Below are 25,192 nucleotides of genomic sequence, written 5' to 3' on the forward strand. Positions count from 1 at the left end.
TATCTCACTAGAGATAACCAGTCATATGGCCACACTGGGATGCAAAGGAGGCTGGGAAATATATCCCCAGCGGAGCAGCTGTGGAAGAAGAAGCATGAATATTTGGCGGGCATCTAGAAATCTGCCACTGTGAAGAATAAGCACCTGCCTGGGTTGCTTTTTATTGTAGGACGTCTACCAGACAACATAAGTTAGAAATGTCACAACCTTAGGTAACGTTCCAAAACCTCATCTAGAAAAATGGAAGACTCGTGTCAACCAAGGCATATGCATTCATTGACATGAGCTGGGATGTCAGGCAGCTTGGAACGGGGGTCAGAGCAAAGGCTGATCACAGGTAACTTAACCTCTTTGAGACTCAGCGTTAACAGCCAAGTGGGGGGATCGTAACAGCCAACTGGGGATCATAACACCCATCTTGCGGTTTTATGATGATCAGAGGTAATACATATAAAGGTCGTGGCAGACAGTAGATAAACCGTAACTGGTATTACTATGTTTTCTGAACAAAGATTTCTCAAGAGAGCAAACACTCTTTCTTTTACATTGCTTTGAAAAGAGAAAGTGTAGTAAAGAACAAGTAGGGAGCCTTATGTAAATATAAGTTGTAGGACAGTGTGGATGTCATGCTTCCAACTGCTGATGTGACAACATTGGTCCCATATCCAGAATGAAGCCAGAAATCAGAGTCTAATCAGGCAGTATGATTAACCTGCTTGTCACTGCCTGAATTCTAGTAGGAGCCCTAAGAAGATGAAAAATAAGTATAATATTAATAGCCATGACTTATTGAGTGTATACATTATGTCTCTTAATCCTCACACCAACCCCCTGGGACATACTGTTACCCCTGCCAATACCTCCTGTGTTATTACCATTGCCATTTTGCAGATGAGAGAACCGAGGGGCAGAGGAGGAAAAGAATTGTCCAAGATGCTCAGTTACGCGTGGTGGAACAGGGATTTGAACCCAGGCAGTCCGACTCCAGAACTCAAGTTCTTAACCAAGGAGCCTGGGATCTTGTTGGAGGAAATGCTTTATCTATGTGAAAACACTTGAGCACAATGCATGAGAACATTGTGCTGAGTGTGGTTCAAATTATAAATGCTATAGGAATTCAGTCTGGAGAGGAACTCCCTGTGCTTGCGCATGACTGTGTGCCAAGCATTGTACTGTTTCCATCCTTCCCATTTAAGGAGAGGTAGCACAGCATATGTGGAAGAAGAACATACACTTTGGAACTGAACAGGTAGTGTTTAAATCCCGGCACTGCTATTTACAGCCTGTGTAATCCCAGGCAAATTACTTAACCTTTCTGATATGGTTTCCTCAACCGAAAACAGGGTTTCCTGTCATAAAATAGGTTCGGCACATGGTAGGTGTTATTCATGCAACAAATACTGATTAAGTCCCAGGCACTCGGGAGCATTTCTATCAGCCAGAATAAGCAACGTTACGCTGCTATAATAAATAACCCCTATATCTCCCTGGTTTAGCATGTGTTTAATATTTGCTCACACTACTTTTCCAAGGCAGGTTAACTGGGACAGCTCTGCCATCTTTACAGAGGCCCAGGCTGGATGACAGAGGCTCTATCTCTGTACTTCATGGTTGTCACGATAAGATTGCCAAGACTGAACTTGCAGGATTGTCAAGACATGGTTATTTGCCCATTGGTCCTTAAAAGTTTCTACCTAAAAGCAATGCACATCACTGCTCTCATTCCATTGGCCGATGCAAGTCATAAGGCCAAATCTAATTTCAAGAGGATGGGGTAGTAGATTCTTACCATGTCCCTGGGAAGGGAAAGAAAGACCCAGAAAATATTTGGTTAACAGTTTTAATTACCGCTACAGACACGATCTGTTTATGTGTAAAACTGATCCACTAATCTATACTTTAAGAAGAAGAAACTGAAGCTCTGAGAGGTTGAGTCATTTGACCAAGGTCACACAGCCTATCCACTGGGAAGCCAGGCTCAACCTACATGTTACTCACTCTGACTTTTTAATCTACATACACAATGTCTACAGACTTTGTATAAAAGCAGAATAGTTGCAGGATGGGGCCAGGGAGGCCCTGCAAGGGTGGAGGACAGAATAGGAATTGAATAAACATGGCCTTTGTGTTTGTATTAAGCGATAACCAGTGTGCTCCTGAGGAAGGCAAGAAGGGACAGCGGGGTTTATGTCAAGCATCAGTAGAAGAGAAGTCTGGACAGAGAAGAATACCAAGCACGGGAGTGTGGCACAGAGAGGATATGATGACTGCAGTGTTTATAGGCCATGACTCTGGCAGCAGGGAGGGGGTTTGCGGGGAGGACATGCTGTTGCTGGAGTCCATGGTAAGGTGATAAGGGACAGACAGGCGCAAAGACAGCAGGAATGCAGAAGGGATGAACCTGAGAGCTGCAGAGTAAGGGCGAGCCCAGCTCACTGGTGAAAAAGTAAGAACCACCAAGCCATCTGCAGAACGCACCAGACATTCTTCATACCTCACCCTTCCCATCCTAGTGTGGTATACTGCACCATTTATAAAAAAAATTCCCTAAGGCTTCTTTTCCTCTTGCCTTCTTCTTTATTTTTCCTTGCTGCTTCTTAGAAGAACGGGGCAGCCTGGCTGCAGACGTAGGCCCTTCCTGCCTGACCCTCGCTTGTGGGGGGTAGAGTGCCTGGTACCATGTCCAGGATCTGGCCATTTCAGTTAAAGGAAAACTCTATAAAGGCCCAAGGGGCCGAGAGGCCTGCAAGTCGCCTCTGGCTTCAGCGGGCCCCAGGCCCTGCTCCATTCGAGGCCCCTGGTTTGCCCACCTCCAAAAGCAGCCTTGGCCGGCAGGGTGGGCACCCAGCTCTCCTCCTCTGTCAGCCGTCGCCCTCCTCTCTCTGGATGGTGTCGGAGGGCTGCAGTGCGGCGTCGGGCCCCAGATTCAGCCTCCTAGCCTCTCCCTCCCCGACTCCGCCTTTCTTCGGGGAGGGCGCGGCGCCGGGCTCAGCGCGCCCCTCTAGGGGTTTTCGGGGGCGCGCAGCTGCCCCGGGCGAGCAGCCCTTCCGCTGCCACGGCGGGGGTCTGCGAGGCGGGGGTGCCAGCCCCGGCGGGGCGGAGGGGGTGCGCACCGCGGCTGGGCAGGGGTGGCCGTGACTCACCGCCTGTAACCCAACACCCGCGCTGCTCCCCTCCCCCAGCCTCTCCCCCGTCTCCGGCCTGGCGGCCGCGGCGGCACCCAAAAGAAAATGAAGGGGCGCCCGAGCCCGCGGCGCCCCCGGCCGGATCGCGAGAGGGCCCCGGCGGCCCTCGGCTCCGAGCGCTCTCGCCTGCCCGACCCCGGGGCTCGGCGAGCCGCCGCCGCCGCCGCCGCCAGGGCGCGAGCAGGAAGGGAGGCCGAGCGGCCGGAGCAAGAGCAGGAGTCGGAGGAGGCGGAGGCGGCGGCGGCGGCGGAGGGCCCGCGGTAGTTGCGGCGGGCGAGCCCGGGGAGGGGGCGCCCGGGCTGGGAATCCCCCGTCTCCGTCCCGGCCGAGCGAGGACAAAGCCCGCCGGCCGCCGCCGCCGCCGCCGCGGCCTAGGCGGCGCGGCACAAAGGGCGAGTCGCGACACGCACCCATCCCCCTCCCAGCTCGGGGTGGCCCCGGGTCCCGGGAGGTGGGGGAAGCCCCGGCCGCCCCGCCCCTCGCCCCCCTCCCCCGGGGCCGGCCCGCGCTCGCCGCCTCCGCCCCCGCCCCGTCTGCGCGTCCTCCCGGGGAGGGGTCCGGGGGCGCGGCGCCCCACATAACACTCCCCCTCCTGCGCTCGGAGCCACCCCTCTCCCCTCCCTCCTGCGAACACCACCGCCTCCCCCGCCACCGCCGCCACCTCGCCCGACGCGCCGCAGCTCGCCGCGGCTGGTGGGCGGTGCGCGGATCGTGCGCGCCGGGGGCGCCAGATGTGCGGTCCCCGCCGCCGCCAGTGACCCAGCCGCAGCCCGGGCGGGAGCCGGCCGCTTACCCAATGCTGCGGGGGCGACCTTGAGCGCGCCCAGGTTTCCCTCGGCGGGGACCCAGACACCGCGAGCGCCGTGCCCTGTCCTGCCCTCTCCGGCCCGGCTCGCCCCGCGTTCGGACATGGAGGGGGCCGCTGCGCCCGCGGCCGGGGACGGCCCGGACTTGGGGTCGGGGGCTCCGGGCTCTCCCCCGGAGGCGGGGGCGGGGGCGACAGCAGCCCCCGCGGCGGCGGCCCCGGAGCCCAGGAAGCCGCACGGGGTGAAGCGGCATCACCACAAGCACAACTTGAAACACCGCTACGAGCTGCAGGAGACCCTGGGCAAAGGCACCTACGGCAAAGTCAAGAGGGCCACCGAGAGGTTTTCGGGCCGAGTGGTGAGTTGGGGGGAAACCCGGGGGGCTCGGGCTAGACGCGGCTGGGGACCCAGCGCGCGCGCGGCGGGGTCTGGGGCGCAGAGGAGGGTCTCTTGTCCGAGAGGGGGCTTCCCGGGAACCCCCAGACAGATTCCTCACTCTCCCCCCAGCTCCCCGTGGCTCAGGCGTGTCTTTCTCCCGAAACACTTGTTACATCCTGTCTGCGCATATTTTGGGGGTTTTGATCCCAGCAGCAAAGTAGTGTTGTTTATGATTTGCAAACACTTTGCAACGTCGGGACCGTTGGGGTCTCCCTCGCGGGCACGCATTCATTCCCTGGAATGCCTTATTGCTTTAACTCCAGACGGAACCACAAACTCAGCTCGGAGCTGGTCCCCCAAGCCCCATGTCCTGTAGATGAATGAGACCCCCCTCCCCTGCATCCTCCCACTCCCCGTTACCGCGATGCTGCTGTCACTGCAAGGGAGGACGGACTCCTGCCTGTTTTTAAGAGAGAAGGTTAGGGGACAAAAGTAAAGGCTGCTGCATGCCTGAGGGTTGTGACAGTTTGTTGCTGGCTTCTGGGAGGACTGAAATGCCTAGGGCATGGACAGCCATACGGACGTTCAGTTGCCGACTCAATTGCATTTCAGGCCCTGGCTGCAGGGCTACTACATTGCTTAAGGGGTCTGCCCCAGCCTCCCCACTCTTTGTGACAGCTGAAACCCTGCCAGGGTCCCAAGACCATTTACACAGCCCCAAGTAGCGCCTTGAGTGCCTTGGGGTCTCTGCATTGTCCCAACCTCGGTGTGTTGTCATTTTCCTTTCTGCAGAACTGGCCCTTGAAATCCACACTGCTTGTGGCTGGAGGTTTGGGTTCAAAGTGACTGACTGTTGCAGAAAGATTTTGTGTGGTGTGTGGCAGAAAATTAACATGGTTCTTTGATTTGCAGCATATCAGATGGATTTTAATCAATTTGGGGCCAAAGTCAGGAACTAATTATGGGACTCCTTGTGTACACTTTTGGGGGCTGTTTCAGGGCCCAGGTTGCTTATAAACTTAACAAATGACCACAGGGAAAAAGCAAAATGGACTGTTGAATGAAGTGGTAGGTTAATGTTAGGATTTTTCTTTTGCATCTTTGCAGGGACAGTTCTGTGGACAAAACGGGGCATCAGTCAGAAAGTTCAGCCCCCAAATTCTCAAATATTTGGTTACCTGGATAACTCCCTCATTCTAGGCTTCACTCTTTGGGTTGATACGGCTTTATCCTATAGCCTAAAAAAAGTGTTATAGGTTAATTGGAAATTTGAGAGATTGTACCTTGTATTTTTAAGCTGTCGCCTATCAACAAATTCTATAGCAAGCAAGTCGTTGAGAGGGCAGGTGCCATTTTTGTAGGTTGAAAAATTTCAAGAGGAGATGGTTGTAAAGATGACCTTTGAGGAGCACACTTGCAGGTCTGTGGAAGAGGAGGCTGAGAAACGTGCACTTCATTCATGCTTTTCGTCTGAGGTGATATTCCCCAGGCTGGATGTTGAATAAGCAAAAACTAAGCCTAGCTCCTTGCTCATGTTGTCTTAATAGCTGTTGAAGAATCGCGCTGGGAAGTTGGAAAGCGGAGTAATGAAAACCAGACGCAGTTGGAGCTGCAGGTTGAGGATGTGAGCTTGTGAGGGGTTGAGTGGTAAGGGTGTGTCTGGGATTTGTGAGGGGACACAGATACCAGAAGCCTGGGGAGCTGCCACTAACTGCAAGAGTGAAAGCTTGTCTTATGGCAGACATCTTTCTGAGCTTCACTAGGGCCTCAGGTATTTGTCTTGCTGTCTGATCCACGGACTAGGGTAGAGTGAAAGGGATTGCATCAGTAGACGGGAGCCTGCCTTTCTCTTTTGGTGGGTGTCTTTTTCTTTATTTGCAGAAACTCTGAGCATTCCGTCGGGATTTAGTCGAGTGGCCACTAGGGGGCGCCCTGAGAACGGAAGAGGCTCATTTCACAGCCGCAAGATTTGAGTCCTGCTCTGGTATTGTCCAGCCCTAGTTCAGTTTCCCATTGTGCTATTCATTTCAGCTCCATCTCATGTTTTACTCAAAAATTATGCAAAGATTTTGAGTCTGGTAGCATATCCACATCCAAAAATTGGCAATCCCCAGACTGCTTTCTACTTGATAGATAAACTTAGGATGTTAGCAAAATCATCTGGTGAAAACCCTGCATTAAGCAGATGGGAAAACCGAGGTTGGGTGAAGGGAAGCCTTCCTTGGCCTCAAGTCCTTCCCCTGCTGAGCACACTGCTCACAGATGGTGTCAGAACTTAAGTGAGAAACAGGACTTGTCAGGTGGAAAATTCCCTGTGCCTGACTGGACAGAAAATAAAACAAACATCAAAAAAATTGGTCAGCAAGTTGTTCTTGCCTGTACAGTGCTTGGTGACTCAGAATCTGTCAAGAGCCGCAAGGAATTTTCATCTGAAGTGTGAACTTGGAGTTTTCTTCTGGTTCCAAGGATGCACTAAACATCCACAATTTGCTTTCGGGGTGCAGTTTAGGAGAATTCAGAGCACGCTGTCTCAATTCTACCTTTTAGGTCTTTGGGTAGAATTGTGAAGTGATATTTTATTTTTGTTTGTACCCACGCCCTTCAGAGCACTTCCCAAGCGGAGCTGTGACTTTCAGCTCCTTTGCCAATGCGAGTGGCAGAAATCAGGTGCTGGGTGTCAGGCTCCATGAGATGCTGTGAAATCAGCCCCCGCTGAGACAGAGAAGTGTTTAAGAATAAGAATGTTGTGGCTTTTAATTGCACGTCTGCAAGGGCCTTCTGAATCAAACAAAATACCATGGAGCATCAGCGCTCAGTGAAAGGCAGTTCCGTAGAGAGTTGCAGAATCTGGAACTTGGAGTCGGCTGGTCCAGCCCTCTGCGTGGTCCAGGCATCTTCCCCTCTTCATCCCAAATGTAGTCTTGCTGCAGCTGCCTGAGCATGTCCACGAGAAAGGACTCAAAGTGGCTTCTTCCAGAGATTAACAAGCCCCACAACGGAGGCACTCTTGCAGAAGGGCTAAGAGTCCTGGCTTACATTCAAGTCCTGACTGATCCCTGACTAGCCTTGTGACTTTGGGCAAGCTATGTAACTTTCAGAAACCTCCACTTCCTCATCTGTAAAATGGGCTAATATAGTACCAACTTCATGGACTAGTTGTGAGAATTGAATAAAATAACCTATAGAAAACCTCAAAAAGGGAAATTAGCAAATTTACTTTCCTCTTTTAGCAGATGTTTTTTCTCATATCATTTGGACTTTCATTTAGATTTTAAGACCATCAGAGAGGCATGATGCATTGGACAATTAACTCACTTAGAGAGCGGAAGGAGAAATCATCAACTTTTCAGGTTAATTAGGAAAGTGCACCCATAGGAAGGCATGACAGTCAGCCAGATTCTGATAGGATCTGAACACATTTCTAAGGCCTTGAATTTGGTCTTTGTTTATTGCACAACTTTTGTTTTGATACAGTTTCAGGCAGGGCTGTGTAGTGAGCCCCAATGTTATAACATGGCATTTTCTTTGAGCCAAACTCCCTGGACCCTCAGGCTGCACAGAGCATTGCCAAAAAATTCAAGGACAAAAACACCTTGGGGAGAGGTGTTACGCGATCACCTCCCCGTCAAGGGCTAAGTTCAACTCTCCCTCTGCACCAGGTTAGCTTCTGTGAGCAGTACGTGACGTGGTGTGAACAGGAAGCAGGTCTCCGGGAGGGGTCTGGCATGGGAGTGGCAGGGCTGGCGGGCAAATCGTGCCCCCAGTTTGCCATGGTGCGTGGGTGATGGGGCATCCTTGCCCAGCAAAGGAACTGATTTGACTAAAAATGGGTGTTTTAAGCACTGGCCCAAAGTTATTGAATCAGGGGTGCCAATTAGTAAGCTGGCCTGCTGAGCCAGGGGTGCATTGCTGTCATACGCATGGTGGCTGAGGTGCCATGTTGCAGCTAAGGCCCAAACCCAGTTTCAGGGAGTAAGGGACTTTGGCAGACACGTGGTCCAAACTTCTCATCCTTGAGGTGGGAAAAATAAGGTACAGAATTGTTAAGTGACTTTTCTGAGGTTGCACAGCTGGTGAGTGACTGGGCTGGGTCTAAGAAACCTGATTCTTGGTTTGGTATTTTTCCATCACTCATTTAATAAATCTTTACTGGAGCAAGACATGAGCCTCACTCTTAAAGAGCTTATAATCTAGTAGCAAAGAGGAAATGTACTTACAACTATTGAACTAATTCTGCTCAGTTTAACAAAGATTTATTACCATCTGCCATATGCTTCTCACCATGTTAAATTCTGGGACATACACATGGATAAGACCCGAGGAACTTACAGTCTGGTGGAAGAGACAGAGTGCGCAGTTGCTAGGCCATGGGTACCTCTTCTATACAGGAATTGATTACTTCTGGAGATTTTCAAGTTGGAGTGTAGCTCATTGAAGATCAGTTCGTTAAATTGAGTTCCATGCTAGACAGGAGCACCCCCTCCTGTACTGCTGCTGCTGCCGCTGTTATCACTACCAGCGGATATTTTTGAGAGTTTGTGGTGTGTCACGCTGTGCTAAGTGCTTTACAGACATCTTCTATTGTTTGATCGTCACCACGATCCTAAGAGGTGCGCACTCTTGTTAGACCCATTTAACCAGTGGGGAAAACAATGCTTGGGGATGTTAACTTGCCCAGGATCAAACAGCTAGGCAGTGTCAGACAAGTTCATCTATTTTGAGACCCATTGCTGCTGGTGAAATGGAAAACCTTCTTTTTGATGCACAGCAGGTGACCTCTGGATTTGGGTGCGGTGTTTCACTCATGTGCCAGAAGATTAGCCATGGGGAGATTCTTCTCCTGGGGGGGTTTCTTGTTGTTCAGGAAGGGTATAGAGAGAGGGCATACTGTAGGATTAGGGAGGGTAGGGGCTGTTGAAGATGACCCTTGATTTGGGTTTCCGAAGACTGAAATATGGAAGCTTTCGGGCAGAGGGCAGATTCCAGGGTGAGCAGGCCAGATCTCTTGGAATGCAGGGTGTATGCTGGGACATAGTGGGAGGCAAGGTTGGTGATATGGGATGGGGGGAATAATAATAACATTTAATAATAATAATGATAATAATAGCGACTAATTCTTCTTGAGTGCTTATAACGTGCCAGGTCCATTTAACTAATTTAATTCTCGTGACAATCCTGCAATCGTCTCATTTCCCAGATGAAGAGATGGAGTCACAGAGAGGTTTGCTAATTGCCAAGGTCACCTGCAGCAGCAGAGCCAGGGTCTGGACCCAGGCAGCGTGAATGCAGAGACCTTGGCCAGCTCCCTTCCTCTAGGTGGGCTGAGCTGGGCTCTGATCGCAGCGGGGCTCCGAGCCCATGGGTCTGGTGTGCCGGCTTGGAGCAGGGAGCCAGCCTGGAGGTTTTCGCAGGAGTTGAGCTATGAGAAGATAAGGATCAGCCCGGTGCTGGGGGAGAGAGACCTCTGCTTGTTGGGCCACGGGTCTGTTTTAATGAAGCAGGTCAGGGAGCTCTCCTCCTGGGCACACACTTTGTTCTTTGTGCCTTCAGCAGCCTCAGGTTCTGGAATCCCTAGGGGGCCTCGGGAGGTCAGCTGGTTCACTTCCCGGCCCGCAGACAGAAATGCACCCACCCCACTCCAGGACGTCTGATCTCACTTCCTCCTGGGAAGCCGCAGGAGATAAGAATTGAGTTGAGATGTCTTGTCTGCTGGGAAGCGCCGTCTAACCGTCTTGGACCTACTGTCTGTGCCTAGCAGTGTGCCGGGCACATAGTAGGTCCTGCGCAAAGGCTTGTAGGATGGCGCAGAAGGGAATACATTGAGCGAGGGACTGTTTTAGGAGGTGTGGAGGCTGGAGGTCACCACCCCTGACCTCAAGGAGCTTTCCGATTTGTGGGCAAGGAAAGACAATGGCTGGAAATGAATGGCGGGTTACGTAGCAGAGTCTGCAAAGCCAGGCAGACCCTTCCCTGCACGAATTCTCTTTCTGTTACATTTGCTCATGCGCTTGTTAGCGGGAGAGAGGCTTCCTGGCTGTGGCTTCCTGTCCTCAGTGGCTCCGGAGTCAGACAGCCTAAGTCTCATTTGTCTTTCCCACATGAAAGTCCTGGAGCATCTGTAAGTTATGATTTGTGAAGTATCTGCTTTAAAGCAGAATGCATTTATCATTCCGCTGGCCCAGACGCCACTGTACAGCGCAGGAATGAGAAGATCCCAGGCCCCGGCACAGGAGGGGCTGGGCCAGATGACCCACCGTGAGTGGAGTCTGGCTGTATTGATAAAATTCTCTGGAAGTGGTCCAGAAGCAGCCAGATGTTGACTTCACGGCGAGGCTCTCCGGTAAGCTGTTAACTGCATGTTAAACCGGGGCCGGGCTGAAGATTCCTCGTAATGAAGATACATCCTCCGCTGGGGTTGGTACCCCTTTTCCTTTCAATCTGGCAGTAAACCGGGTGTATTTCATGAGGGCTTCCTAAAGTGCCCAGGATAGTGGGAAGTTTCAGAGCAGAATATGACCTGCCATCGAGGTCCCGAGAACTTAGTTGGGGCGTGTCATGAATGCATCTGGAATAGTCTGAGAATGATGCAAGGGAGTATATAAATGAGGCGAAAGAAATCAAGGCTGTACAATCAGGCAGGCTTGGGTTCCTATGCCCCCCTGCGGCTCGGCAGCTGGAGGATCCTGGGCAAGCCGCACGTTTCCTCTGAGCTTTTGTTTTCTCATCTTGAAAATGCGGCGACCAATATCCGACCAAGTGGGATTGCCATGAGAAGTAGGATTTGGAAGCTTCCAACGCAGATCCTGTGCATAGTATCTTGAAAACCAGAGCTAGTATTACTACCTTGTTGAGAAGTACTAGCATCGAGCACCTGGTGGTCTTCTTATACCAGGTCGTGGCTGTCCCTGCTTTAAACCCTCCCATGGCTTGCTGAGGACTTAAACTCTGAATCTGCCACATCCTTCAGGTCCTGACTGGCTGTCCAAACTCCCACTCCCTTGTCCTCCTGTCTTGGCCCTGTGTCGGTTTCCTTAAGAGCTTGTGGGTTTGATGCTTTGTCTGTATACAGCCTCCCCTTCCTCCCCCGTTAGAAGGGAGGCAGGGTCACTGTCTGACCACGGCATCCTGGCGTGTAGCCGGGTGCCAGGCATACAGTAGGTGTTCAGTAAGAATGAATGAATGGATGAATGAATGCACGAACGAACAGCTGCATCGAGAGTGCACCAGCAGTCCTGAGAAGGGGGGGAAGGCCCCTTGGGCCCCCATCCTCCTGCTCTGGGTCACCCCTCTCCTTACCACCAAGTGGACCACGGTGGAGGGCCCAGCGCGGCCAGGTGCGTCTCCATTGAGGCTCTGAACGGCTGGAGGGAGGAGGAGGGAAGCGGGTTCCCACCCCTGGCGGCTGCTCCCCGCGGTTCTTTGGAGCTCTGTGGCCTCCTTGGGTCACTCCCACACTTCCGGGAGTCACCCGCCCCCCATCTGAGAATCCCCGGTGATCAGCTCTGCAGAGTAGGCAAGCTGGAGACACAAAATGCATTTGCAAGATTTTCAAAACATTTTCTCCCTGGGCTGTAAATCAAGTACTTAAGGAATTGTAAACCGGCTGGAGTGCGGAGTTTAATGTATGTCTGGAAAAAACACCATCGTGATTTGCCTTTTAAACTCGAGAAAAGAATGCCACTTCGCTTACTTTCATTAGAGGTATTGAGAGGCAGCTGGAGATTTCCAGTGGGAGGGTGCTAAGAGGCTGCTGTGGTAGGTTCCCTCCTTCCCTGGAAGGGGAGGGGAAGGGCGGTGTCCAGATGGCTCAGGGCGCAACTTGCAACTCTGTGGCCAAAGGGAGTTTAAAAAAAGGGAGCTGCTTCTTTGTCAGTGTTTCCTTAAGTCCGCAATTCCCTCTCGCTGGTGTCATGCTCCTTGTAGTTCACGTGGCTCGAAAGCCACGAAAGCAGCTGATGGGTGCAGGTTGGAAGGAATCCTTGCTGGCTGTTGTCATTTCATTGTGAGTTGGGCTCAGTTCATGTATGATTCACCCCAGCTGCCAGTGACACTCACAGGAAGGTGGAAGGGAAGTGGACGATCCAATCCAGGAATCCAAAAGGGAGTGTGGGGTGGTTCTGAGCCTGCCTCTGGAGCCAGGCGCCTGGGTTTGAGACCCTGCTCCAACCTCCTGTGTAAGTTTGAGATGGTCAGCTTGACTCAGTTTCTCCATCTGTGAAACAGGAGTGGTTGTGAGGATGAATGAGTTGTACGTCAAGTTCTTAGAAAAGTGTGTGGCCCACAGAGAGTGTTATCCTTGGAAGGAGCCCTTTTGGGAAAGGCAGGATGGGGTCTCAGCTGTCTTTGTACCTTGGGCAGCCTGGGCACAGGGCATCACAGAGTAGGTGCCCAGGTGTTGAAGCCCCTTTCTTCACCTGTAAATCGAGGGGCCAAGACAAAATGCTCTCCAAGGTCCCTGCCAGCGCATAGGAAGAGAATCCTGGGATTCGCTGAATGCAGCTGGTGAAATGTAGACTTCATTTCCTACTGCCTGGTTTTTGGCAGGAGGTCTTGTTGCGGGAAGGGGAAGTATCTTCAGCTCCCAAAACCTTTTTCAGATTGTTAGGTGCAGGCTTTGTCAAACGTAGGGAGAGTCTGCATTTCCATTCAGCTCAAGGCAGACATTGCTTTTTAAGCATGTCTATGAAGTGAGTTCTGGCCTAGGCTCTATGTGAGTTAGACCATTCTCATTTTCAAAGAACCTAATCAGTTTTCTCACCTATAAAGTGGGATGATAATAGAACCTGCCTCCTGGGTTGTCAGAGACAGTGCCGAGAACTGTGCCTGACATGCAGCCAGTTCTCAATAAAAATTAGCTGTTATTATTTGGGATTCAGAGGAAGGCAAACTCAGATTCTGCTGGGTTGCTTGGAGGGATCTTCACTCATTCCTTAGCTACTTCAAGTTTAGGGGACTTTGCTTTTGGTCCCAGTGAGGCTGGAGGCCTGTGGCTGCCTCCGCTGTCCATTGTGCATTTGGGTCTCCCAGTGCTTTTAGCAGCGGCGGGGGGCATTCAGCATCCAGGGAGCTCCTTCAGCCTGGGGACAGGTGGGTGGAGGCAAGACTCCGGGGAGGAGGAGAAGACTAAGGAGGGGGCCCTCTCCCCAGTGGAAGGCATGTTTTTGGCATCCTCACTTAAAAGGAAGAATTGAGCAGTATGTTTACTAGTCTTTCATCCTTAAACACGAAATCGCTCTATCAGGCTCACCTCTGTGGAGCACTTTATATTCACCAGGCCTTGGGGTGGGTGTGTTGCCTGCATCATCTCACTGAATTCCGGGTTGTTCTTAGACGCCCCCCCATCCCAATGAGAGAGATGCTCTCACAACCCCCATTTTCCTGCAGAGGGAACTGAGGCGCAGGGACACACTATTTGTGACCTGGGGATGATGGCAGGAATGAAACTCACGTCCGTCTGAGCTCTTGGCTACGACCCTAGACGGCTTCCAAGGAGGAGTAGAAATAGCTGTCATTTTTCCTTCTGCCTCTCCCAGGTTGCACGTTTAAACACATTTATTCAAATATTTGCTGAGCTCCACTGCTGTGCCAGGCCCTGTGTGGGCACCAGGGAGGTGGCGGGGTGGGGCTGGGCAACAGCAACAGGGAACAGCCTCTGCCCCAAAGGAGCTCAGCCACCTCTTGGTTCGAGAACGAGCAGCTACCCCTTGTCATTTCTGGATCCCCAGCCTCTGTGGTCCACGCTTACCCCTCCTTGCTGGTCCATTTAAGGACACTGATTCCCTATCGTATTTTTTTTCTTGGTGTGCTTTAGTCTCTTAGAATTTCATCCCTTTACATCAAGTACATTCATTATGCAGCCATGACTTTCTCAGTATCAATTAGAAGAGAAGACAGCAAACTTTGAGAAGCTCTCAGTGGTCCCTGATGTAACGCTACTACCTTGTCTAGCTCTTGGTAGATTAGAAAGTGAATTATTTCTCCAACTAGCAGAAGCCGTGGGAGGGAAGAGGCTGATATTCGGGTTGATCTGGTGAGCTCAGAGCCCAGCACGTGAATGTATTTGGGTGGAAAGGCAGGGCGGTGATGCACCTGCTCCAGGGCGAACCCCGCTTTGCATCTTCCTTGTGGTTGATACCTGTTTCCCAGGCAGAATCAAATGGAATGCTCGGAGAAGGAACCAGTGTGTGAGTGGGTGTGCAGGCAGCTCGTGGCAGAAATCCTGGAGAGGGGAGGAATGAAGTGGAAATCTCCACTGAGTCGTATCCACCTTCTTGAATGTGTAGGAAGGTCCAGAGCGGAAGGAGGATCCTTTCCCTAACGGTGGTAATAGCAGGAGACATTTATTGAGTGGCGCGTGTGAGCCAGGCACTATTCTAACTACTTTACGTGCTGTCTCTCCTTTGAGCCTGTATTATTAGTGCATTCATTTTGCAGACCAGGAAGGAGAGGCTTAGAGAGGTCACAAGACTTGCCCAAAGTCACAGAGCTGGGATCTAGGGCTGGGCTGTCTGACTTCAGGGTCAAGGTTGTAATCATTGGGCTCCATGGCCTCTCATGGGCGCGGATCCTTGGAGGCTTCTGCAGCTTCCTGCTTGGGTCCTTCACCCACACGCTGTGGGGTGGACTCCCACTGAACCCAGACTTACCGCTCAGAGAAGTTGTGTCCGGGCTTGTGAAAATAGCAATTGGAGGAACTTGGTTCCATGAAGCCAATTATTCCGTGTCTTACTCATTTATGTCCTCCCTGTGCCTGGTTCTGTGCCTGGTGCACAAGAAGAAGGCACTTCGTGTTTGTGGAATGGCTGTGGAGTGTTAGGAGTCTGGAGATGTTGTCAGGAGGCTTGGGGGCCAGTCCCACCATCGCCACAACTTGAGCTGTGTGACCTTGGGCGAATTACGCCCCTTCTGTGGCTTCAGCTAATTTCTCTGTGAGATGAGAGTTCTGGGACTGATTTGGAGCTTACTTTCCAGCCCCATCTAGTTTCTGCATTTGGTGAATCTTCAGGTCTTGTCCCCAGATTGCTTCAAAGTGGCAGTCTCCAACTCCTCCCTTGTTTGTCCTCCTTCACTGGAAGGCAGGCTCTTCCAGGGCATGGATTTTCACCAGTTTTGTTTACTGGTGTTATCTCAAGTGCCTAGCATGGTGCCTGGCAAATCAGTATTGGTGACCTGCCTGCATGCATGCCTGAATGAATGATTGCAGTCTCTCTCTTGCTGATGAAATCTCAGCATAGAAAAAATTCTGGGGCTAAAGCCTAAGAAGAAAATTAAGGAGCAAAAGTACCATTTTCCAAGAAAAACACCATCTTTATAAAGGCAAGATGCAGCCGAGACGGGGAAAGTTTATTATCTCTGCTAGCCGAGGGATTAGGGAGTCAGGCAGGATTCCTCGATTTTTCATCATCTGGTGATGCTTTTTGCAAACCACAGAGAAAACAAAACAAAAACAAAAACTCTCCCATTCCTTCCCCCCACCGCCCCAGCACCTCCTTTAACATCAAGCTGAAAAAGCACTTGCTGCTTGAAACAGCTCATGAAGGAAAAAATTATAACAAATATTTTGCATTTCTCTGGTGGCGGCACAGTCTGAATTCCTTTCAGCCCCACAATGAGTTCTAATTTTATGAAATGTTTGGATTAGCCACCAATTTTCCGGTGGAATTTGGGAGGCTTGTATCCGTACTTATGCTTGAAGCGAAGAAATCTCATAAAATCCATGCAGGGCCCAGTGGGACGTTGTAGCCAAGGACAAAATGACCATCAGCGGAACGGCGGGGAAGAGAGAGATCTCTCTGGCAGCTGTGGGCAGGCTTTGTGGATGGTGGTGTGTTCTTGAACCACAGTCTCTGGGGCTTGGCCGGGCTGCATACCACTTCCAACTGATCATGGCCTATAAAAATTCCAGCCCAAGTACAATGCCTTGTACCTGACCTTGTTCTTTCAATTCCCAGAGCCAGAGAACGTTAGGGCATCTGGTAATTGGGTGAGAAGCATTTGATAACACATGGTGCTCTACCCGCCTTCCTCACCCTCATAACACTGAGTGCCTTGTGTTATAATTTCCAGTCTACTAATCTCTTTCCGCCCCTAGACTTGTGCTGTCTCATGTGGACACACGTGCCTATTAAAGTTAACATTAATTACAGTGAAATAAAATTAAAAACTTAAGTTCCTTGGGCATACTAGCCACATGTTAAGTGCTGGATAACCCTATGGGGCTAGTGGCAGCCATCGGACAATGCAGGAAAGATCATTTCCATCATCATAGAAAGTTCTAAAAGGTGGCGCTGCTCTAGAGGCCGAGTTTAATGACAGCAGGGACATGCGCCACCCGTTTCCTTGCTTTATTAGCTCCGTTCACAGCACTTGTCACCATCTTTAATTATCTCTAAGCAACCTCATTCATCATCTTCTCTGCATCTCCGCTGTCTAGAACAGTGCCTGGTATATAGTAAGCACGGTGAAGATTTTTAGAATAAATGAATGAAGTTGTCTGTCTGATTTAGCATTGCTTTGCATGTGCCTGCCACCTTCAAAACAAGTGACTGACTACTTATTGAGTTGTAACTCTTGAATGGATTCATCTGATATTCGTTGAGCACGTACTATGTGCAAGCCTCTCAGGCTATGATGGTGGGCAAATGGACATGACCCTCTAGTTAAGGAGCTTAGCCAGTCTAAGGGCTCTTAGATTTGTGGGGACATGGGAGTCTCCTGGGTGTGCCAGTTAAAATGCACCATCTTTGGCACCCACCCCAGAGAGCCTGGTCCAGCAGGGCTGGGGTGGGACTTAGGGAGACCTGGGAATCTTCAACATTTTAACCAGATAACACAAGGGAAGGTGATGGGGTTGGTCCATGGTCTGTCCTTGGGAAACACAGTAGTGGAAAGCTCGTTGTATTCATCTGAGGATATACCACCCCACTTTCTTCAGTCCGCACCTTTTATGATAACTGGAGGGCCCTAAGACCCCACGCCTCTATATTGGAGCCATAGTTTGAGGTCTCTTTGCCTGTTATTTTCCCATGGAGTAATAATAATAGCAAACAATTACATAGCAGGAATCGTGCCAGGCGGTAGTCTAAGCACGTCGAATCACTGACCTAATTCATCCTCATGGTAACCCTAAGAGATGCGCAACATTATCATCCCCATTTTACAGTGGATAAACTGAGGCACAGAAAATTAAGTCGCTGGCCCACGTTTGCACTACTTGAAGGGGAATGCCAACGTGGAAGTGCTGCAGGGCTGCTGCTGTCAGTCACTGGACCTTGAGCTGCTGCCCCCCAAATGCCGAATGTGCCTTTATATCCTTTTCTGCCAGGTGCTCAGAATCAGAGTCAGGTATATTTATGAAATGCCTGTTTAGAGGATTAACACGTGTGGGCCTTAGGAGCTCTGTTGATCTACAAATGCCCATCCCTGGCCTCAAAGAGCATAATTCATTCAGACATTCCCTTGGGCCTACTATACCTCAGCCCTGTGCTGCCAGGTGTAAGAGGCTTGCAGCTAACAGGAGAGACAGAGGCAGAGGCAGGGACTTCCCGAGAAAGTGCCACACCCAGGTTAGGTCTTCCTCTCGACAGGAAAAGCAAAGCAAATCTGACAAGCTAGGTGTTCCCTCGTTTTGCTGCTTGTGACTCTCCATTCTTTGCATAGTTTTGCTGTAGAATAATATGCCTACTTCACCAGTAGGGGTTCTGAGTGTGTGTATTTTGTATGTGTGATGGGGGGGATCCAACATAAGGAAAGATGTGCCTCCCTCCCATCCTTTTTTTCCCCACCTAGCAAGGCAGGAAGCCCCTTAGAGTTGGGAGATGCCCAGAACTCCTGACCCACTTGGGAGAACCTTGAAAGAAGGGGAGCGAAGGGAGAGGAGAGAACATTTGTAGAATAATCACCCTCCATGAGGCCGTTTACATGCGTCATCTTATGTCACAGCAGCTGTGACAGATTCCCACTTTGCAGTTAAAAAAGTTGATGCTCAGAAAGGGTAACTGATTTGCTGAAGTAAGCAAGGTAGCGCCAGAGTTAAAAACTCAGGTCTGTCTGACCCCCCTGTGGGCTCTTCTGGCTACACCACTTGTTCCCAGTCCCGGCGGAGCATTAGGATCACCTAGGGACCTTTTAGCAGCAATCTGCGGATGGGGCCCAGGCAGCACCATCTTGAAACAGACGCCTAGGTGCACGGCTGGAGCTGAGACCATGATGGAGCTTGCTGATGACAGAGGCCCAAGGGTCTGCACTCCTGAAGGTGTCCCATCCATGCCTGGTCCACCTGGGACCTTGCCCACAGCAAGGTGAGGCCCCTCCCCTATGTGACTCCCAGTGTGCTTCCTCCAGGGAGGGCTGGTGTGTCCAGAGCCATCCCACTGGACCTTAGCCGGGGACCTTTTGCTCTGTTGCATCAGAGGCTGCCTATAAATCAGCAGCTGGCTTGTTTTCTTGTTAGGCTCCAGTTGTAGTGACTTTTGTGTGTCTGTTTATTTCAGGGAAATAATTCCATCCTGCAAAATCGATTCCCTGGGGGCTACAGAAGTACATTTGGAGGGACTTCTTTTACTGGGGTGACCCGAAATGTCCTCTTTCAAAAGAGGCTACAGCTGTTCCTTTTCTCCCAAGCCCTGTCTCACTTTGCCCTCTGACACCATCCTCTCAACCTCGTATTTTGAAGGTCTCCCTGCAGGGTTCTTACTTACACACATTTCTGCATGTGGCCTATTTGTTAATAATAATAATTTTAAAAGGGGCTTTGCAGTATGTACTGTATGTTGGACAGTATTGGGCATTTTTTGTATGTTGTCTCATTGCATTTTGCCTTTTCTTGGCAGTGATGAGAATAAACACGTCTGAAATCTGGGGATCTTTATCCTCAAATGGAGGAAGTTACAATTATACCATGATTTGCTGGCGTTTTGGGAGGATGAGATGCTCCATGGACTATAGAGGCTGCCATATTGGGGCAGTTGGCTTGGCTGGGATGGAGGTGGGGAGTTGACTAGTAAAACAGAGGAGGGTGGGAGAAGCAGAGAGCAGCCCAGCGGCCCCTAGGGTTCAACCTGACATGAGCCCAGTCAAGAAAGTGGAGAATTCTTGTTAGTCTGATGCATTGGGTAAGTGGAAATACTAAAGGGTTATAATAGAGAGCTCTAAATATAGTTTTCCAGGTAATTGAAGCTTGCTTATTTACAAGCCAATCTTTTAAAAAATTGTAGCCATTTCTTATGGAAATCTTTCTCAGTTGGATGCACACTTTCTTGCTTTCTTAAAACAAAGTACCTTGAAGGTAGTTAAACCTTTTCTCAAAGTCTTTTTGGGAACTTCTAAATGGTTCTCAGTACTGTATTTTGGAGTTCTCATGTCTGCTATTTATAGCTTGTCTATCTGCTCCTTCATCAGCTACCATGCCTTTTTGTGACCCTTTTAAATGATAACATTTTTCTTTTCCCTCTAGCAAAAATAATGCATGCTCAATACTGAAAACTCACAAGACACAGAAAAGTTAAAGATGAAAGGTAAAAGCCAGTCGTCCTGTCTTGATTCCACCAGGGAGGCTGTCTCTAGTGGCTTTCTAGTTCCGTATTTCCACTTCCCGACAGCTTTGCCATGACAAGCTTGTTAGAATTGTGTTAGCAGGAAAACATTGGGTGACCATCTTCAGGGGCTCAGTGGATGGATTCTATGCTATTTCTTGGGGTGGCTTTTCTAAGAGTTCGTTTCCTTTCTCATACAGTCTTCAGAGCTGAATGGGCCCTGACAATGAATCTAATGAGATTCCGTTTTTCTCTTGTAAAAGAATGAGCCATTTTGGGGAGAGTTGGCCTGGCCAGGCTCACTCAGTTAGTATGTGGCTGAGCTGAGTCTCTTGATTCAAGGTCCCATTGGGTGGGTGCATTTCCCATTTCGCCACATCTTCCCTGTGTTCCGGAGGGACCAGTGACTTTGGAATAAAGGAGCTATTGCTATATTTGGAAAACTAAAACCAAGAGAAAACCTACCTTCACCTCAATCATCTAGGTTGCTCAAGTGACAGATTTTTTAACTTCTTTTCTGAGGGAGTAAGAAACAGAATGTGGCCTCCTCTTTAGCATGCCAGCCAGACCCACTGTCCTTTTGAACATCAGTCTTAGATTAATACCGAGATGGACTCAGAAACACACTTGAAAGCAACTTGCATTATTATCCGTACATAGCTTACATTTTATGACCTGCTTAAAGATGCAGGGAGCATAAGTCTTATTTACTTGTTCTTCTTTTCTGCAGATGGGATGCTTGCATCAGAGCCTGGCTGGCTTCAGATGTCTGCTCCAGGATATTTTAGCTGAACTGTATGAGTCCATTAAACAAATGTAAGAGTTTTTGGGAAAGGAGGGCTGTGTCTCAAACCAAATGTTTTACATGGAGAACATCTGGGGAATATTGGTATTTGTGTGTACAGTACATCAGAAAGCAGCTTGGCGGGGTTCAGCTGGGATGTTTCTGGCCTGCGGTTGCTGGATTTGACAGTTGTGTTGTAAGGGAATGGTTCTTATGAAGTGTTGCCATAAAGGCAAGGCTTGGTCCAGGAAGGGGTGTCCTCGTTTAGCCGTGTACTCAAATTGCTCTGATTAGCTCCCCAGCCAGGTCGCCCACGACATTTGAATAGTCTGATATCTGAGCTAGTTTTCCCCAGGGTTTAAACAATGGAGAAAAGAAGCATCACGGTGCCAGGACTTGGGGTGTTTCTCCTTTACCCTGTGGTTGCATGGATTTCACGACACTTGGAAACAGGTGTGGCCCATTGGAAGTAGTATTGGCCACAGAATCCAAGTACCTGGGTTGGAACTTGGGGTGTTGCCGTTATGACCTGTGGGGACTCGGAGAGTTCCTTTCTGCAGGATCAGTTTCTTTCTCCTGCAAAATAAGTAGCTTGTCTCATGGGTGGTAGGGAGAGTAAAATAAAGTGAGATGGCACTGTATACATGGTGGGGGGGGGTCATTTACACACCTTGGTATTGCATACACGGGTTTGCGGTCTCACCCGCAAGTATAGAATCAACGTGGACCAGAGTGGAATTGGGAATCTGACATCAGCAACTTGTAGATTTTGGCCCAGGTTGGTGGTAGTGGGTGGATGGGTGAGCATTCTTATAAAAATTATGACTGATGAGATTCAGCATGTTTGATTCAGTTCAACTCAACACGTGTTTATTGAATGTCTGTTTTGGGACCAGACTCTTCCCTAGTTGTTGGGGACGCAGGGGTGAATGAGGGTTCCTGTCCTGCCGTCTCTGCTTCCTATTCCTGGTATTGACCGTGAATGACTCTCCCTCTTGTTAGATTATGTGTTGACTGTGATTTAGGTAGTACAGACAACGACTGGCATATTAGTCTGCTTGGGCTGCTGTAACAATACCATGGCCTACGTGGCTTAAATGACAGAAGTTAGTTTTCTCACAGTTCTGGAGGCTGGAAGTCTAAGATCAAGGTGCTGGCAGGGTCGGTTTCTGGTGAGACCTCTCTTCCTGGCTTGCAAATGGCTGCCTTCTCCCTGTGGCCTCACGTGGCTTTTCCTCAGTGAGCACGTGCTCCTGGGGTCTCTTCCTCTCCCTCCAAGGACTTTAGTCCTGTTGGATCAGGACCCCACCCTTATGACCTCATTTAACCTTAGTCACCTCCTTAAAGGCCCTGCCTCCAAATAGTCACATTGGGGGTTAGGGCTTCAACATTTGAATTTGCTGGGGGGAGGGGAAGACAATTCAGTTTATAACAACTGGTAATATTTTATAGGGTAGACCATTATTTGGCAGGGAATATCGTTGGACTTCCTGTACCTTTCTTGCAAGATTGGTTAAAACAACCTGACTGAACCCCCAATCAGCCAGAAAAAAAGGCCAAATTCCACAATAATTTACTATGTCTTTATTGGGGCGAGAGAGGAAATTATTGTAAGAATTAATCTGGATGGGTCCTGAAGATGGTATTTCAACTAGTACCAGTCAAGTGAAGTAGTCAGAGGCCCATCTTATGGAGGGGATGTTGGAGTGTAAGGCACATGACATGAGTGAGCAAAGAGGACAGGGGAGATTCTCTCCTGGCTCTTGTCAGGGATGGGAAAATTCATACTCTGGGCAAAGTGAGACTCAATTCTGCTCTTAGGAGCATGAGGGAGACTTGGGGGTGGAAATGGGGGAATGAGGCACGGAAGGACTTCTACATCAGTTTCTGCCTGTGATCTCACAAGAGAACACTTTGCTGGGAAGGGTCTCAGAGTCCTAGGAAGAACATCTCCTTGACCAAACTGTAGGTCATGTGTCTACCCATTGGCATGGGGAGGGTGAAGTATCTTGACTGGCAGTCTCTTTAACAGTGGGGTAGGGGTGGTCCCCAGTGCAATGTCAGGGCGCTCCTACTAGTAGAAGGATGAATGGGTGCAGGGCAGGGAGAACCTGTCCATTGCCCTCTCCATGGGATTGTAAGCAACTTGAAGGGTAGGTCCATGGTCTGCAGGACCTTGATCAGTACCTTATCTAGAGCAGATTTCCCAGGATTGCTTGCTGGAGATTTGGCTTACTGTTGCATCATTTTAGGGATGCGCTTCCCAGACCCTCTGGTCTGACTCTGCCTTTTGTTCAGCTGTGTTGCCTGGCCCCGCAGAGAGCAGCAAGGAACACCAGTGGATGTGCTTTTGAGGATGGGAGTGATTTGAATAAGAAAAGACTTAGGGTGGGGACAAGGCTGTGCAGTGTGGCTTCGGTGGCGCCTGCATCTCCAGAGACTCCGATTCAGCTTTTTTTATAGACACCCACTAAATGCCAGGCACTGTGCTACTTGCTTTGTCAGTGTTGGTACCGAGCTTCAGAGTGTGGTCTTTGGGTTTAGTGAGACCCAGCTCTCCTGTTCATTAGTTGTGTGCCCTAGGGCAAGTTACTTCACCTTCCTCAGACTCAGTTTAAATTCACTGAGAAAGCAGAAATAATGTTTTAGTAAGAATTTCATGAATGAGCTGTTGAGAGGTTTAACAGGATGGTGCCCAGTGCCTGGCACACAGTAAGGGCTTGATAACTGGTAATTATCATGATTACCACTAGCTATTGTCGTGAATTCTCTCCCAGCCCTTCTGGAGTGGGCACTATTATTGCTCCATTTTAAAGATGAGCAAGTTCAGGCTCAATGATTTTGGGACAAGCAGGGATTCAACACTTGAGAGTTTAGCAAGGTCAAAGAAGACTCAGTGGCAGGGGGCTGGGGGCTAGGCTGGGTGGAATCAGATGCCCTATTATTGTTGTATGGTTTTATAAAGGTCCTTCTTAATACTTGGGGGCCATCTCAGCAACAGCTCTTTGGCATATACAGAACACCAGTTACCTGCTAGGCACTGGAGATGTTGCAGTGAATAAAACAGAAATGGTCTCTGTGTGAATGAAGCCTATAAGTAATGGTGAGCAAGGTTATGAAAGGGGACCTATATGTGCGTTTCGGGGGCTCATTGCAGGGGGTGGGTGCGGAGGAGGGGGTCAGCTGGAGAAGTTAGTTGCAGACAGTAGGGTGTGTGGGGATCCGGGCAGAGGAAATGACAAGCACAAATGTCCAGGGGCATGGACACACCCAGGCTGCTCCTTAAGTCCCTGTAATGACCACAGACCCCTGCCCCAATCTCCCTGAGGGTAGGCATTGAGTGATGGGTGTGGGTGAGGCCCATGGAGGCAACCGGCCTGATGGGGTGGCAGGAAATGCCCACCTGGGACTGAGCATGCGCCTTGGGGGTTGGGCTGGCAGAGCTGGGTGGGGGCTGTGCCTTTGTAGCCGGAGGCGCTTCTGTGACAACATCCCTGGCAGCAGGTTGGTGGGGCGGTAATTAACGGGCTGCCAAGCCTCCAAATGGATTGTGCCGGGGGACGGGGGAGGGGCTGTGGAGCAGGGATAATGGACACTGAGAGCTGAGAGCTTCCCCTGGAAGGAAAAGAAGCTGCTGCTTGTGAGGAGATGATGAATGAGGCCTCTGGGGGGGGGTGGGGCGGGGACAGACTGTATCCCGGGCTCTTATTCCTTCCCTGTCTGATCTTTTTTTTTTTTTTTAACATCTTTATTAGAGTATAATTGCTTTACAATGGTGTGTCAGTTTCTGCTTTATAACAAAGTGAATCAGTTATACATATACGTACGTATGTCTCCATATCTCTTCCCTCTCTGATCCGTCTTTGCGCTTTAATTGCTATACGCCCGTTTTCCGCCTAAGAGGGATTCTGTCAGGATAAAAATAACCTCTGAGGACTCTTCTCTTTCACTTATCTTTAAAATCACCCATGGTTAAAATTTAAAATTTAAAGACATGCCCTTTAATTTGTGTGTGTGTGTTATATGTATCCTACCATCTTAAGAAATTAAAAACTTTTTTTTTTTCTTTGTTCTGCTCACCTGGATCAGCTAAACTCAGTTGGCTAATTTCCTTTCCCTTTGGAAACCTAATGTTTCTTTGGTCTTTTGTGTCCCTTTTTCAATGGTTCCCAAGGTCAGTGATTCAGTGGCCGCCTGAAGTTAATATTTAAAAGCAATGTTTTCAGTGAATTAAGAAATAATGGGATAAGAACCACCCAGGTATGCCTACTCATGCGTGATATCAAATCAGACTTTAGATATTGGAACAAGGTTCGGACTGAATTGGACTGAAAAGTGTCCCCAGCAGGTCTGTGTGAGGACAGCCCCCTGGCGTCAGATGGAAATGAAATCACGCATCGTGCTGTGAAACGGGTCCTATATTGCCAGCACGCTTAGGAGTGGCTGTCACCTCCGCCCCACGCCCCCATCTTAGTTTATTAATAATGCAACAGTTCTGGGGACTTT

At 49.8% G+C, this 25,192-nt stretch overlaps 1 protein-coding gene across 1 annotated transcript in view; it reads left to right on the forward strand.

Annotated features, from left to right (window-relative positions):
* Nucleotides 1–3,604: 3,604 nt before the first annotated feature.
* The window catches only part of NUAK1 (NUAK family kinase 1), a 64,713-nt gene continuing 43,125 nt past the window's right edge, over nucleotides 3,605–25,192 (forward strand). Inside the window, exon 1 of the mRNA XM_061204955.1 lies at nucleotides 3,605–4,349. Coding sequence (XP_061060938.1) covers nucleotides 4,095–4,349 — 255 coding nt within the window. The 5' untranslated portion in view covers nucleotides 3,605–4,094. The remainder of the gene's footprint in view (nucleotides 4,350–25,192) is intronic.

Source organism: Eubalaena glacialis, chromosome 11 (assembly GCF_028564815.1).
Source record: "Eubalaena glacialis isolate mEubGla1 chromosome 11, mEubGla1.1.hap2.+ XY, whole genome shotgun sequence".
NCBI classification, from domain to species: domain Eukaryota; kingdom Metazoa; phylum Chordata; class Mammalia; order Artiodactyla; family Balaenidae; genus Eubalaena; species Eubalaena glacialis.